Below are 12,636 nucleotides of genomic sequence, written 5' to 3' on the forward strand. Positions count from 1 at the left end.
AACTATATTAAATCAATAATGGATGAAGCGGACTTAACAATAACGATGGTTTGGATTGAATGGCAGCAAGTGCAAATAGGATGATTACAACAACTTAAGCAATCATGCTGCATGGACTATTGAAAAACGAAAGTGCAAGCAAATTTAATAACTTTTTAGTTTATTTTTGCATGTCTCAAGTTGGAGGAAAGGAGGGTTTTCGTTGGGCTCCCAAAATTGACCCCACCTAAGGTTAACAACATATAGGTTAGGTTAACCCTAATTGTTTACCCATATGATGTTCTGCATGCAACTTCACTACACACTCTCTTGATCATTTTTACAACATTTTCATTTGAACCAAATCGATTGTCAATGACTTTTAACTCAACCAACTTGACAACATTAGGTACTATCGACTAACATATCTATGACAACAACAAATGATGTGAACATTTGGATAAAACTGTTCATATGTGATTAGGTTACTCTTATTCATGTCTTCAATAATCAATATTGGCATTTTAAGATTTGGCTTCTCGAAAAACCTAAATGATTTGTATTCAATGGCCATTGTCGTAATCTACCTCGATTTGGTTTAAATTTCACCCTAGCCCGATCAAATTGTACAACCAAATGAGTTATTCCTTTTAGTGAACCATATCCCAATGAAATCACCAACAAGATTTGTGAAGGACATCTAGAAGGTGTTTATAGTTGTACCCATCATTTCCATTGTCATCATTTTTTAGTTTAGATTTAAACAAGTGAAATCTAGGTAAAACATGAAGGAACGGACTAATAAGAAAGTTTTTTTGTTAAATTTTTACGAGTGCCAAGTTGTAGACACTTTCAAACATCGTTTGAATGAGTTTAAGTATGAAACAAGCATCCATTACCATCAGTTTTAATTTGCGGCATCAGAGTCATAATAATTTAGCATCCCGCCATAACTTAACCAGAGTTCATTTGTTAAAGAATGTACCTTTGATAGACATACTTCCAATTAATGTTTGTTCTTTAGGGATTTTAAAGGATCCAATGGGTCACCAAAGTACTTCCTTTTCAGCTCTTTATGTGTTTACACATTTTTGTGGCCTTTATGAAAACATCAATAGGGACCCCAACGAGGGTCAAAACAACTGCAATTTTGATCTTGGTATACCCTAGGAACCATGAATATAGATGGTTGAGGTTGGTTGCCACATTTTCCTCCTTTCTAAGAAATCAAAGTTAAAATCTCAACTATTTCGACCCTCGTGAAGTGTCTACGAGACCGTTTCTCCAAAGTATTAAAAATGTTCAAACACGTGAAGGCCCTTAAAGGAAGTACATCCGTGACCTATGGACTCGGTTAAAATCTCACATCAGAAAAGACCTTGGAAATATGTCTTTCGAAGGTATATCCCTTAATAAATGAGATCACGTTATGTTATGGTGGAATGCTTATAGTCCGGTTTCCCAAAAATGATGGTAATAGATGCTTATTTCATACTTGAACTTATCTAAAAGATGTTTGAAAGAGACTATTCGAAAAACTTATTCATGAGAAGAAGTATTTTATATGACTTGCTACAGGTAGAAAACTAAATTCCCTTCTTTGTTCTTCAAAGTATCTTTGACTTGACAATCGTGAAAATTCAATTAAAAAAAAACTCACTTATTACCCTACTCCTTCATCATGTTTTACCTCGATTCCACCCATTTAAAGCTAAACTAAAAATTGATAACAATAATAATGATAGGTAAAACTATAAACACATCCTAAATATTCCGCACAAATTTTTCAACAATATATGGTTTACCAAAAGGATTATCTCATTTGGTTGTACAATTGAACCAGGCAGGGTGAAATTTAAACTAATGCAGAAGTATGATAATGGCCATTGAATATGAATCATTCAGGAAGCCAACTTGGAATGCCAATATTGACTATTGAAGACACGATTTAGCTACTTTTGGGGAACCTAATGGCATATGGACAATTTTATCCTAATGTGCATGGTCATTGCTTCACATCATTTGATGTTCCATGTATATGTTAGTTGATAATACACTAGATGTTGTCAAGTTGGTTGAGTCAAAACTCATTGTCAGTCAGTTTGGTTCAAATGAAAATGAAGTAAATATGATCAAGAGCATATGTAATGAAATTACATGCAGAACATTCATGTATGAATAGGAGTTTCAAAAGTTAGTTATTACTACCATAGTTATTGGGCAAAAGATCTGGGTTGTCTAACTCTTTGGTGACCTTCATTGGGATCAACTTTGGGAGCCCAACATAAACCTAGCTTCCTTTCTTTGGGACATGCAAAAGTAAACTTAAAAATTGTTAAGTTTGCTTGCACTTGCGTATTTTAGTATTCCATTTGAGAGTACCTATCGGTAGTCCATTAACTATCAAATAGGTCAAATAAAGCGAGAAATAATTGGGATGAGTGGAAAGACTTCAATGGGATAAAATCATAGAATAGTATTTACATTGTTTTCATTGTAATCTTTTATGATTTGTAAGTTATAAACATCTCAACTTTAATGTTAAAAGAAATGATAATTAAGGTTGTGAAAAGATTTGATCGGTTGTCTAAGGATTCGATTTAGGCTGGATCTGCCTCAAAAATCGTCCAATGACGGTCAATGGCTCAAAAAGGTCAGGATCCGGCCAAATCAATCAAGATCTAGCGAAATCTTTACTAGATTTGTTGTTTCTTCCCAAAAATATGGTGATCGGAGGTGGTCGGAGGTGTTTAGAGGTGGTCGGCGGTAGTCCTGACCTATCAAGATGGTGATATGTTTTTTTTTTAAATTTTTTGAGATGAAAGGGAAAAAGGAAGAAAGGAAGAGAATAAGGGTTCACCATCTCTTTCTTTATATATGTTTTAATATGATCATTTTTTACCCTTTAAGTTCTAGCTCAACAACCCATTTCCTATTATATTTTTATTATTAATTACTCAAGTCCTTATATTTATACTTTATAGTATATTTCTAATTCCAAATACTTATATTTTCATAGATTATTATTTGTTTACTTAAAGAAAACCCAATATGATTTTTCTACGTTCATATGATTTTTCAAAAATTCTGACTTTCCCTATTATTGATTCGATTCTGAGTCACGAGTTCCCAAATCTTGATGATAATAATAAACAAATTTTTTGAAAACTAATAATTAATATTAAAATCTTTATATACATACAAGCTAAATTTTATAATACATTAAAATCCTTAATTACATGAACCTTGAAATAAGTTATACATTACATTTATAAGTATTAGATTTATAACGTTAGTTAGATATATTTTGTATGCTAGTATTGAATATTGAGTGATTATTGATATCATATAAGGTCTTTTTTACATTTTTATTTTTATAATTTTTTTAGAAAAAAGTTCAGAGTACACATGAACAAATCTTTAAATTATATTTGGCGAATTTATATATAAATGCATTTTTTAGTGTGTGTGCAATAATAAAGTATTTACATTCAAATTCTTTATGGAATTTCACATTTAAAATTTATTATTAATGTGGAGAGATTTATTAAGTTAAATAAAATAATGGGAATCTTGTTACTTGATTAGCTAGGAGGGCTAGTACAAATAAGAGTTTGCTAATGGACTAATCTAAACTTGCTAAACTTACTGTATAGGACCAACTTATATGGCCCAATTATTTTGCCGTCGCTAGCATATTAAGACTGGCCCATTGTATAGTGTCCAAAACATGGTGTTCATAAATTATTCATGGTTTTGAAACCGGTCTTGTTCATCCAATTACCGAAATGAAGGCTCAGATGGGATTCGAAGCAGTGGCGGATGCACTATTTATCTATCTATCTAAACTATATTATAAAAGAAATAGCCCCTTTTATTTATGAAAGTGTTAAAAATATGTAATATTTTCACTTAGCACCCCTTAAAATATTTCAACATACACTACCCCATAACATTAATGATTAATTTACACAACCAATCCTTTATTCTTTAATATATTTCTATTAACCATTTACATCAATTATCCACACCACTCGACGCCGTCTCCACCACCAACACTCGACCCCCCACTACAACGGCATTGTCACGACCATCGCCGCATTGCGCGGGTAACGTGTTAGTACTAATAAAGCATCAACTCCTTTCACTTTTCCTCAAATTATTACTTTTAAATCCAAAATATCTTTTTTTTTATACTAATTAAAACATATCTACCTAATAAAGTTATATTACCCTTGATAAAATAATTTAGCACATAAACCTCTCACTCCTTAACATTAATTACTTTAACATTCACCATCCTTGCCGTCCCCACCGTTGATCCCACCACCTGTCATCGCCATCTCTTCCGACACCGCCGCCGCCACTACCATTACGTGTCGCCGCCACCACCACCACCGCCACTACCGTTATGGTCAACCGATTGTTGCACCTCTAATTAGGCTAACCCTGGCCTGTTAGCTTTGGTGGTAATTATCTTATTGTTGAAATCCCGTTCATACATGAACATTTTGCAGGAAAAGAAACTTCACTGCATATCCTCTTCATAATTTTTATAGTATTTTCATTTGAACTAAACCAGTTGAGGATGACTTTTGACTCAACCAACTTGACAAAATCAGTAAACTATTGACCAACATATCCATTGCAACAGCAAACGACGTGAAGTAATGACCATCCGCCATAGGATAAAACTGTTCGTATGCGGTTAGGTTCCTCAAAGTAGCTCATTCGTGTCTTCAGTAGTCAATAGTGGCATTTTAAGAGTTGGCTTTCGAGAAACCCAAATAATTCACGTTCAATGGCCATTGCCATACTTCCACCTCGATTTGGTTTAAATTTCATCCCTCCCGATGCAACTGCATGTACAAACGAATTAGATAATCCTTTTGGTGAACCATATCATGCTGACAAATTAGGCCAACAAGATTTGTGCAAAATCTCAAGGATGTGTAATGTGTTTATAGTCGTACCCATCATTAGCATTGGTTATCAATATTTAGTCAAACGGGTGGAATCTAGGTAAAATTTGATAAAGGAGCAGAGCAATAAGATATTTTATTTTATTGAATTTCGACGAGTGTCAAGTCGAAGATACTTTGAAGAACAAAGAAAGGAATCTGGTTTTCTACCCGCAACAAGTCATATAATATACTTCTTCTCATGAATCTGTTTCCTGAATATATAGTAGTCTCTTTCAAACATCTTTTGAATGAGTTCAAGTATAAATCAAGCATCTATTACGTACCATCATTTTGTGACATCGGAGTTATGACAATTTTAAATTGTATCAAAATTGGAATGGGGCAGTTGCCCACACTGCCCCATGCTAAATCTTGATTTTGAGTCACGAGTTCTCAAATCTTGATGATAATAATAGATAAATATTTGAAAACTAATAGTTACTACTTAAAAATTTATGTACATATAAAGCTATTCTATTTTGTAGCATATACGAGTCTTGATTTTGCTTCAATGGGACTAATGCCCAAGTCTGATCATACCGCACCAGTTCAGCTTTTCTAAATTGTAGGCGCTTTCGGATATTGGCAGAGAGAATTAGTTGTCTGTGATTCAAGCCTCTTTTTCGAGTAGGAGCATGTTCATACGTGGATAGCAGTCGATGGTCATTGCACAACCCAATACATCATCCCGAGCAGAGTCATTAGACCAAAGAATAAGAAAAATGATCAAAACAATACCAATCGTCGATCTCAATTAAGCAACTTTACCAAAAGAATAGCATTGTTCACATTCCACCCAAAGCGTGCATGCCAACCAATGTAGGAAAGTACACCAGAACAAAAGATCCGAGAGGATCACATCATGATGCTTTTCGGAGCAGCACACGTAGAACAGTGGGCAATATACACTAAACTGAACCAACAAGAAGGTGGTATGACAAGTTATAAGACTCACGAAACCACAACATTGAAAAGGAGATTGCCCTTCCCATGCCTAAAGACTATTTAAGGTGACTTCGCCATTGTTTCCGGATGGTGCAGATGAACATCTTGTGGAAGGAGATTGCATTTGATCTTCAGCTCTTCAAAGATCTTCTTTAGCTCCAAAACCAGTTCACTTCTCCTCTTAACCTTTTCACCGTAGTCTTGAAAGTTCATCGTATGAGTAAAAAAGAGGGCCATCTTTATCTTGTTTACATTTTCAATCTCCTTGACAACAACATTGTGATTTGGGTACCATAATTGGGGATTCCTCTCCAAATACCTGATCAACATAAATAACAACCACCTATAACAGTCTGATCGATTTTAATTGACACGAAACAAGTGGGTTATACGCCTATATTCTGCTAAATCAAAGGAAAAAGCTGTTCTTATAATTAACAAATTAAGCAAGATGAATGCATGTAAACTATTGTGTCTCAACTTACTCCTTTATCTTGTCATTTAAAAGTCCAATCTTCTCAAATGGTGTTGTGAAATCAATAGAGAATTCCACATTGTCACCCATATCTGGGCTTCTATTGAAATTGCTGATCGGCTTTGTTGACAAGACCGAATTTGGATAATATATCTTCTCATTATCATATCTCAAGAAAACCGTTGTTAATATATTCATCTCTTCAACGATCAGCTGTCAGCATAACAAATGGACAAATTAAAAAAAAAGCTTAAATTTAACCCAAACAATCCCTCGAACAATTTTACAAACTGACTGTTTATGCAGTCCATTTTGGGATATAGTAAGGAAATCCAATTCATACATACTGTATCCGAAAATGGAAATCGTTAAGGAAAGACTAAATTAACAGAAAATGTACACTAGGTACCTGAACCCCATCAATGCAACAACGATCACCTACATCAAATGGATGCATTATGAAAACAAACACGATAGCTTCAAAAATTGTCTTGCAAGTGTTGCCAAATATGAAAGCAGCCACAACAAGCTGGGACGATAGTAAAACAAGTACTTTGGTGGAAGCAGTTTCTGTCAAAAGAAGCCACACGACTACAGATATCACAAGCAGAACTACCGTAACAAGCTTGTCCAATTGCTTTACGGCTGTTTTAGTGTCGCTTAAAGCGTGTGCCAAAGCTTTACGACCATTGTAAACCTTGACCTGCGTGAAATATATGACAAAGTAGCACGAATGGATCAGATATTATGCCACCTGCACCAAAGTACATTTTTCACTTTTTCTAAGATGTGCTAGAGTTGACCCATTGATATCTAAATGAGACGATTATTATGGTTAATCAAAATATGTAGTGTAAAGGGAAACCAGTCAAATAGTCCAAACATGTGTTACGGGTTGAGAGTGTCGAGTCCATTGATACACATACAAAAGCTTCAATTCAACCATAATCGATCCTAACAGAGAGTCTCCTAAAGTCTATTGTTAATATATACAACTTCATAATTAAATTTTTTTTTAAAAAGGGTAATGGGGTAACCTTTAGATTTATTTATATGATAAAGTTGTTTTTGTAAAACCATAATTTATTTATTTTAAGAAATGGTAACTAGAAAAGTGTTTGCAGGTCAAACCACATTGAACTGTCCCGTTTTGACATGTACTAAAGATGATGTATATCGACCCGGACCTATATAATTAATCCATCTACCTTGCCACCTCTACGTTTTCTTCTATTTGCGAGGCTATGATCAATGTTTAGTCAATATATGACAAAAGTCCTAGAAAGTAACCATTTCCCTTTTTTCTCTTTGTACGTGACTAATGAATGTAAGTGGGTTACATCAGCAAATTACATCCGCAAGAAAGAACATTTATATAAGAAATAAAACTCATCTGATTCAATCCTTGACTAATTAAAAACAATTGAAACATAAACTTTAACCTCTCGTCTTCTGCTACCATACGAAGGATAAGGAATCTTACCACCCATTCTGTTAAAGTTTTCCGATCAATATGTCCTTTTTCAGCCACATCAATCATTGGAAACACAACATTAACCTCCTCCTTGATCATGAACCTCTCTAAATCTTCAGCTTTAATGTACCTGCAAAATGAGTATATAGTAATTTATCATTTAATCATGAATAAGGTACACATATTCATAGATCTTGTAGATGTAAAGGTTCTTACGTAAAACCAGGCTGAGCAACATTTCCAAAAATATGATAAGCAGCAGCAATTGCTTCATCTTCGTTGGTAATCTCATTGTCTGCAGATTCACTTGGTCGGTCATATGCACTTTCTTCGATAACACCAGAAAACGTGGTGAGCCCATAACTCGATATCACATCAACCAACATCTTCATAGTCCATGCAGACACTTTTTCTCGCTTCATTTTATGAAGCTTACCAACATCAATCACCTCTTTGGTCTTCGTCTCTTTCCCCTTCCTTTTCACATGGAAACTGATCAGACGACTTACCCTTGTACTCGCCCTGACCATAACAGGAGGCCCTGAGAGGGTTAACATAACATACTGCAGAAAGATTGATTCTTGAATTCTATCAAAGAAATTGCTGACATGGAATGATGCAGCTAGAATCTTTAGCAATAAAGTCTTTAAAAGCCACATGATTGCGCCCACCAACAAGGCAACGATAGTCCAAGTAATGTAATTCAAAATTTTGTCTGCAGTCTTTGATCTTTTAACAGTTTGGCGATCAAACAAAGACGCCCATGTAATAAGAACTACAGTGAACCAAACACATACTTGAACACTCTTCTTTAACCCGTGAACAAAATATAACACCTTCTTTTTCAACAAGAAATTTAGTTCTATCAACAGCACGATAAAATGCATAAGCCAGTTGGTGACTAGCATACCACAGATGATCACCGTTATTAGCACAACCCATTTCCATAACTCCAAGCTCCAAACCATTTCATTCTTTAATCTCTTAACCGTCAAGCTAGCAACTAAACAACCTACAAGGAACAAAAATATTACCCATTCAAGAAGAACTTTCATCTTGACCCTCTTAAATTTCAAAGTCTTTTGTGACTTCACCTTCTTGTAAATCTCTTCATCCTTATCAACTCCCCCTGCTGGTCCTGATGATGTAGGACTATTTCCTCCCATTCTAGGTGTGGCCCTATTCAATGGACCCCTTACGGGTGAGTTCAACGTCTGGACAACATTTTCAGCCATGTCATCAAACATATTATGATCAATCAAAGTTTGTTGTTCACCAAACCTCGACTTGGGCTTTGAATAAACCGACCTTGCAAGTGTTTTTCGCCTGGTTAGGTTTTCGGGATTGGGAATCTTGGGAGGCCTATCAGGGCTTGGCATTAACAGAGCATTTTCAGGATATGAATCAACTGATAACCTATGAGGTGATTCAGGAATGTCTCTTGCATTTCTCAAATCTTTCTCTTCACCCGAAATCGTTACCACAACTTCACCACTATTTTTATTCTCAGTCATACTTATTTCCCCTGTGTTTGTACTTTTACCATTTGCATTCATCCATAGTCAAAAGCCTATACATAGTTTCAACTATTAACTTCAAACCATAAAACAAAAAAATGTAACTAACTTGACTAAAGCATCTTGAAAATGGTCTAGTGGTAAGGCGACAAGGTTTCTAAAGACACTTGTTCGGTCCTCACTAAGTAAACATCTAACCAGGAAAAAACTCCACAGGAAACGATCACTGGAATATACCGGTTAGGCAGGGGGCATCGGAGCCAAAGGCTCAACTTTCTTTGTTGGGTAGCCTGATCAGAGATCCTTGTCAGTTTACCTTGTTTGACCAACTAACATACATATGTATTATTCTTGGGCTTTAATTAGTTCAAGAAAAACAATCAAAGATTCATCTAGAAAACACACATAACATATGTATATTCTTATTTCTTAAATTATAGAAAGAGAATTGTATTGTTGTTATTCAATGATTGATTCAAGAGAGATTACAAACCATCCAATATATGTCTATATATATAGGCTAATTAACATGCAAACCCTAACTTGCTCAGCAGTTTGACCGGTAGGAAGACAAACTTTCCAACTAAAGTTCATTGGTACTCATAGCAACTTCTTTTTGTTCAGGCTCTTTGGTCGGAATTCTGCTTTAGCAACAATGAGAGATTGTATTCATTGTTATTTCTATTGTTGTTGGCGAATTCTCTTTAATTTAATTGGCAGCAACTTTGGCGCGAAAACTATCTGACAATTTCTTTTTTCGTTCGAAAACTCTCACAGTATAATGGTTTTACATACCTAGACAACAAGATATTAACGATGGACTGTTACAAGTATTCAGCGGGAAAAACTCAAAGTTTGTCATCCCTAAGGATGGTACTCAAGAACCTTGGGTAAAACGGAAGTACCTTTGACCAGGTAGACTCGACATCATTGGCATTTGAGATATAGTCCATTCTAGGATACATTGATATTATTATCAAACACCATTTGTTTGCCAAATGATAAAATTAATTTTTTTTTAATAGAATCCACATGTCACCCTCTCTGATTTTAAAAAGATTGTTTAACTATTTTTTTTTTATCAGAATATATCATTTCCTTAAAACAAATCCCCCTTCCCCTTTTATTCATGAGTCTATGGAATACACACTATACTTTTAATAACCTCTTTATTTCTAAAATAACTATATACCGTTTTACATCCAGAACTTATATTATTTGCCATCGTCATCAATCGCCACCGCCACTCCTCATCGCCGCCAATGTTATCACATCGCGTTGATATTTGTTTAGTGTAATCATAGACATCTATTATGTACTAGTATTCTATATATTTAGGTAAATGATAAACGATATACTTAACACGCACATTATTAGATGCATCAATTATAAGTTATTTATTCTCGTATCCACATAATATATCTATAATACCCTTAATGAAATAATTTACAACATAAATTCCTCAATCCATAAAATAACAACATTATCACTTTTTATTCAATTACTTTTACATTAATAACCACAACACCACCGTCGATGCCGCCACCGCTGTCGTTATCACCCGCTGCCGCCACTACTACCCATCGTTGCCACCACCACACCGTAACCGTTACCTTTATTACTGTGTTATCGTATGGACATACGTCTAGTAATAACTAAGAGGATGTTTGGGATTGCGTTATAAAGTGATTATCTGATTATTACGTTTATTAAACGCAGACAATCTAAAGTGTTTGTATGAAAAAGTGATTATCGGCTATAAAAACGCAGTTTTAAAGAAGCTTGTACCTGCATATTTTTAAAAATACATAATATATTTTGAAAAAGCAGATTTTATTTTATAATCGTAATAACAAACACCCCCTATCATAACCTTGGGAGTTATGTTATAATTTCCTAAATATTTATTAGGTCACTACTTTTCTAAATGGAATCAAAAATTATTACAAGATAATTCTGGAAAAAATAATTGAAAAAGGTTAAGTGAAAAAAGAGAATTGTAGGAATAATTTATACTAATAGATTTCAAATAATTAACTTCATGTTTTTACTCCTTTAATTTTTTTATATGAACAATTAATTAACTTAGTCGCATGATATATAGTTTACGGGTCTTGTTAATTAACCCTAATTAAGGCTGTAGTCTGTAGATATGTAAAATAGCTTTATATTTACAATAAAATTTGAAGGTAAAATTTAATATAAAATGTATAATTTTTTATTTGCGTTAAATTAATACAACCATTAACATATTTGATGGTTTATTGCATTGCTTTGACATACATATTGCATGCATATAAGAACTGATTTCATATATCTTTTTTACTAATCTATATCCAAACCGAAGTCTATCATAGCATGAAGATATATAAAATAGTTCTATATTTATCAGTGTTTAATTAAGTCAAGTATAAGAAGCTAGACCGAAGTATGATCAGCAGAGAAAACTAAAGTAGATAAACCAAAAGTTAATTGTACGTTTTGTTGTAGTAGTTGTTTTAGTAACTAGCTGGCTAGAAAACAGAAGATGAATTAAAGGAGGAGATGATATAATTAAAACTTACAGTGACAGCTCCACTAGTCACAACACATGAAAATGCTACTCCCCTCGATATAACAAGTTGGGAGGATTTGTTGGTCCAAATTAAGAGATCGATGCTTCAAGATCTTTTATAGGAAAAAACTAGCTAGGTAGATCGATGATCCATCAATTTTCTTATTTTTATTTTTTAAAAATTTCTTCTCATCTGCTCAATTATGTGTACACCAAATAATATGATCTACACATTAAAAATTAGTAAGCGTAGTGGCTGCATTGAAGTAGTTAATTTTTACTGGAGTTATTTAACGAGCTTTGATGATAGTTTTTTGAAATGATTTATATTTGAAAAAATATATTAAATGAAGTCCTATTTAAATTTTATGCTAAATGTAGAAATATTTAATGTACCGTAAGGAAAGTTTTTAGAGTTCGTTTCGCAAAACTTTTTGAAAAGATTATACAACTTTTACATTGTTTATTTTTTAATTAAAAAATGATATATTCAACGAGAGTTATTTTATGTATACTTTAACATAAAAGGAAAGTTTGACTAGACGGGTATTGAATAGTATAGTGTTATTTCCTCACATATTTGGTTAATTTACATGTTTAAAATTTAGGAAAATTAACAACCTTGAACAAGTGGAGTGATATGTCATATTAGGGATGTGAAAAAAAACTGAAATCCCCGACTCAGAGCCGACCCGAACCGATCCGCCCGAAGGGCTAACGGGGCGGGT

General features: G+C 33.9%; 1 protein-coding gene across 1 annotated transcript; it reads right to left on the minus strand.

Annotated features, from left to right (window-relative positions):
* Positions 1–5,333: 5,333 nt before the first annotated feature.
* LOC122596616 (mechanosensitive ion channel protein 10-like) lies at positions 5,334–12,107 on the minus strand. Its single transcript, XM_043769227.1, has 6 exons — positions 11,919–12,107; positions 8,054–9,407; positions 7,847–7,967; positions 6,773–7,066; positions 6,374–6,576; positions 5,334–6,207 (listed from the first exon to the last, which is right to left on the minus strand). The coding sequence occupies exons 2-6, from the start codon at positions 9,391–9,393 to the stop codon at positions 5,949–5,951; spliced, it is 2,217 nt and encodes a 738-aa protein (XP_043625162.1). The 5' UTR covers positions 9,394–9,407; positions 11,919–12,107; the 3' UTR covers positions 5,334–5,948.
* Positions 12,108–12,636: the final 529 nt, after the last annotated feature.

The sequence above is a fragment of the Erigeron canadensis genome, chromosome 4 (genome assembly GCF_010389155.1).
Source record: "Erigeron canadensis isolate Cc75 chromosome 4, C_canadensis_v1, whole genome shotgun sequence".
NCBI lineage: Eukaryota > Viridiplantae > Streptophyta > Magnoliopsida > Asterales > Asteraceae > Erigeron > Erigeron canadensis.

Excerpts from the sequence above, each read along its gene's own strand:
- LOC122596616 (XM_043769227.1), bottom strand. The coding sequence starts at position 9,393 with ATGAATGCAAATGGTAAAAGTACAAACACAGGGGAAATAAGTATGACT. Across the intron at positions 7,968-8,053 it reads GTTGCTCAGCCTGGTTTTAC|GTACATTAAAGCTGAAGATT; the intron begins GTAAGAACCTTT and ends CTCATTTTGCAG. Across the intron at positions 6,208-6,373 it reads TTAAATGACAAGATAAAGGA|GTATTTGGAGAGGAATCCCC; the intron begins GTAAGTTGAGAC and ends TATGTTGATCAG.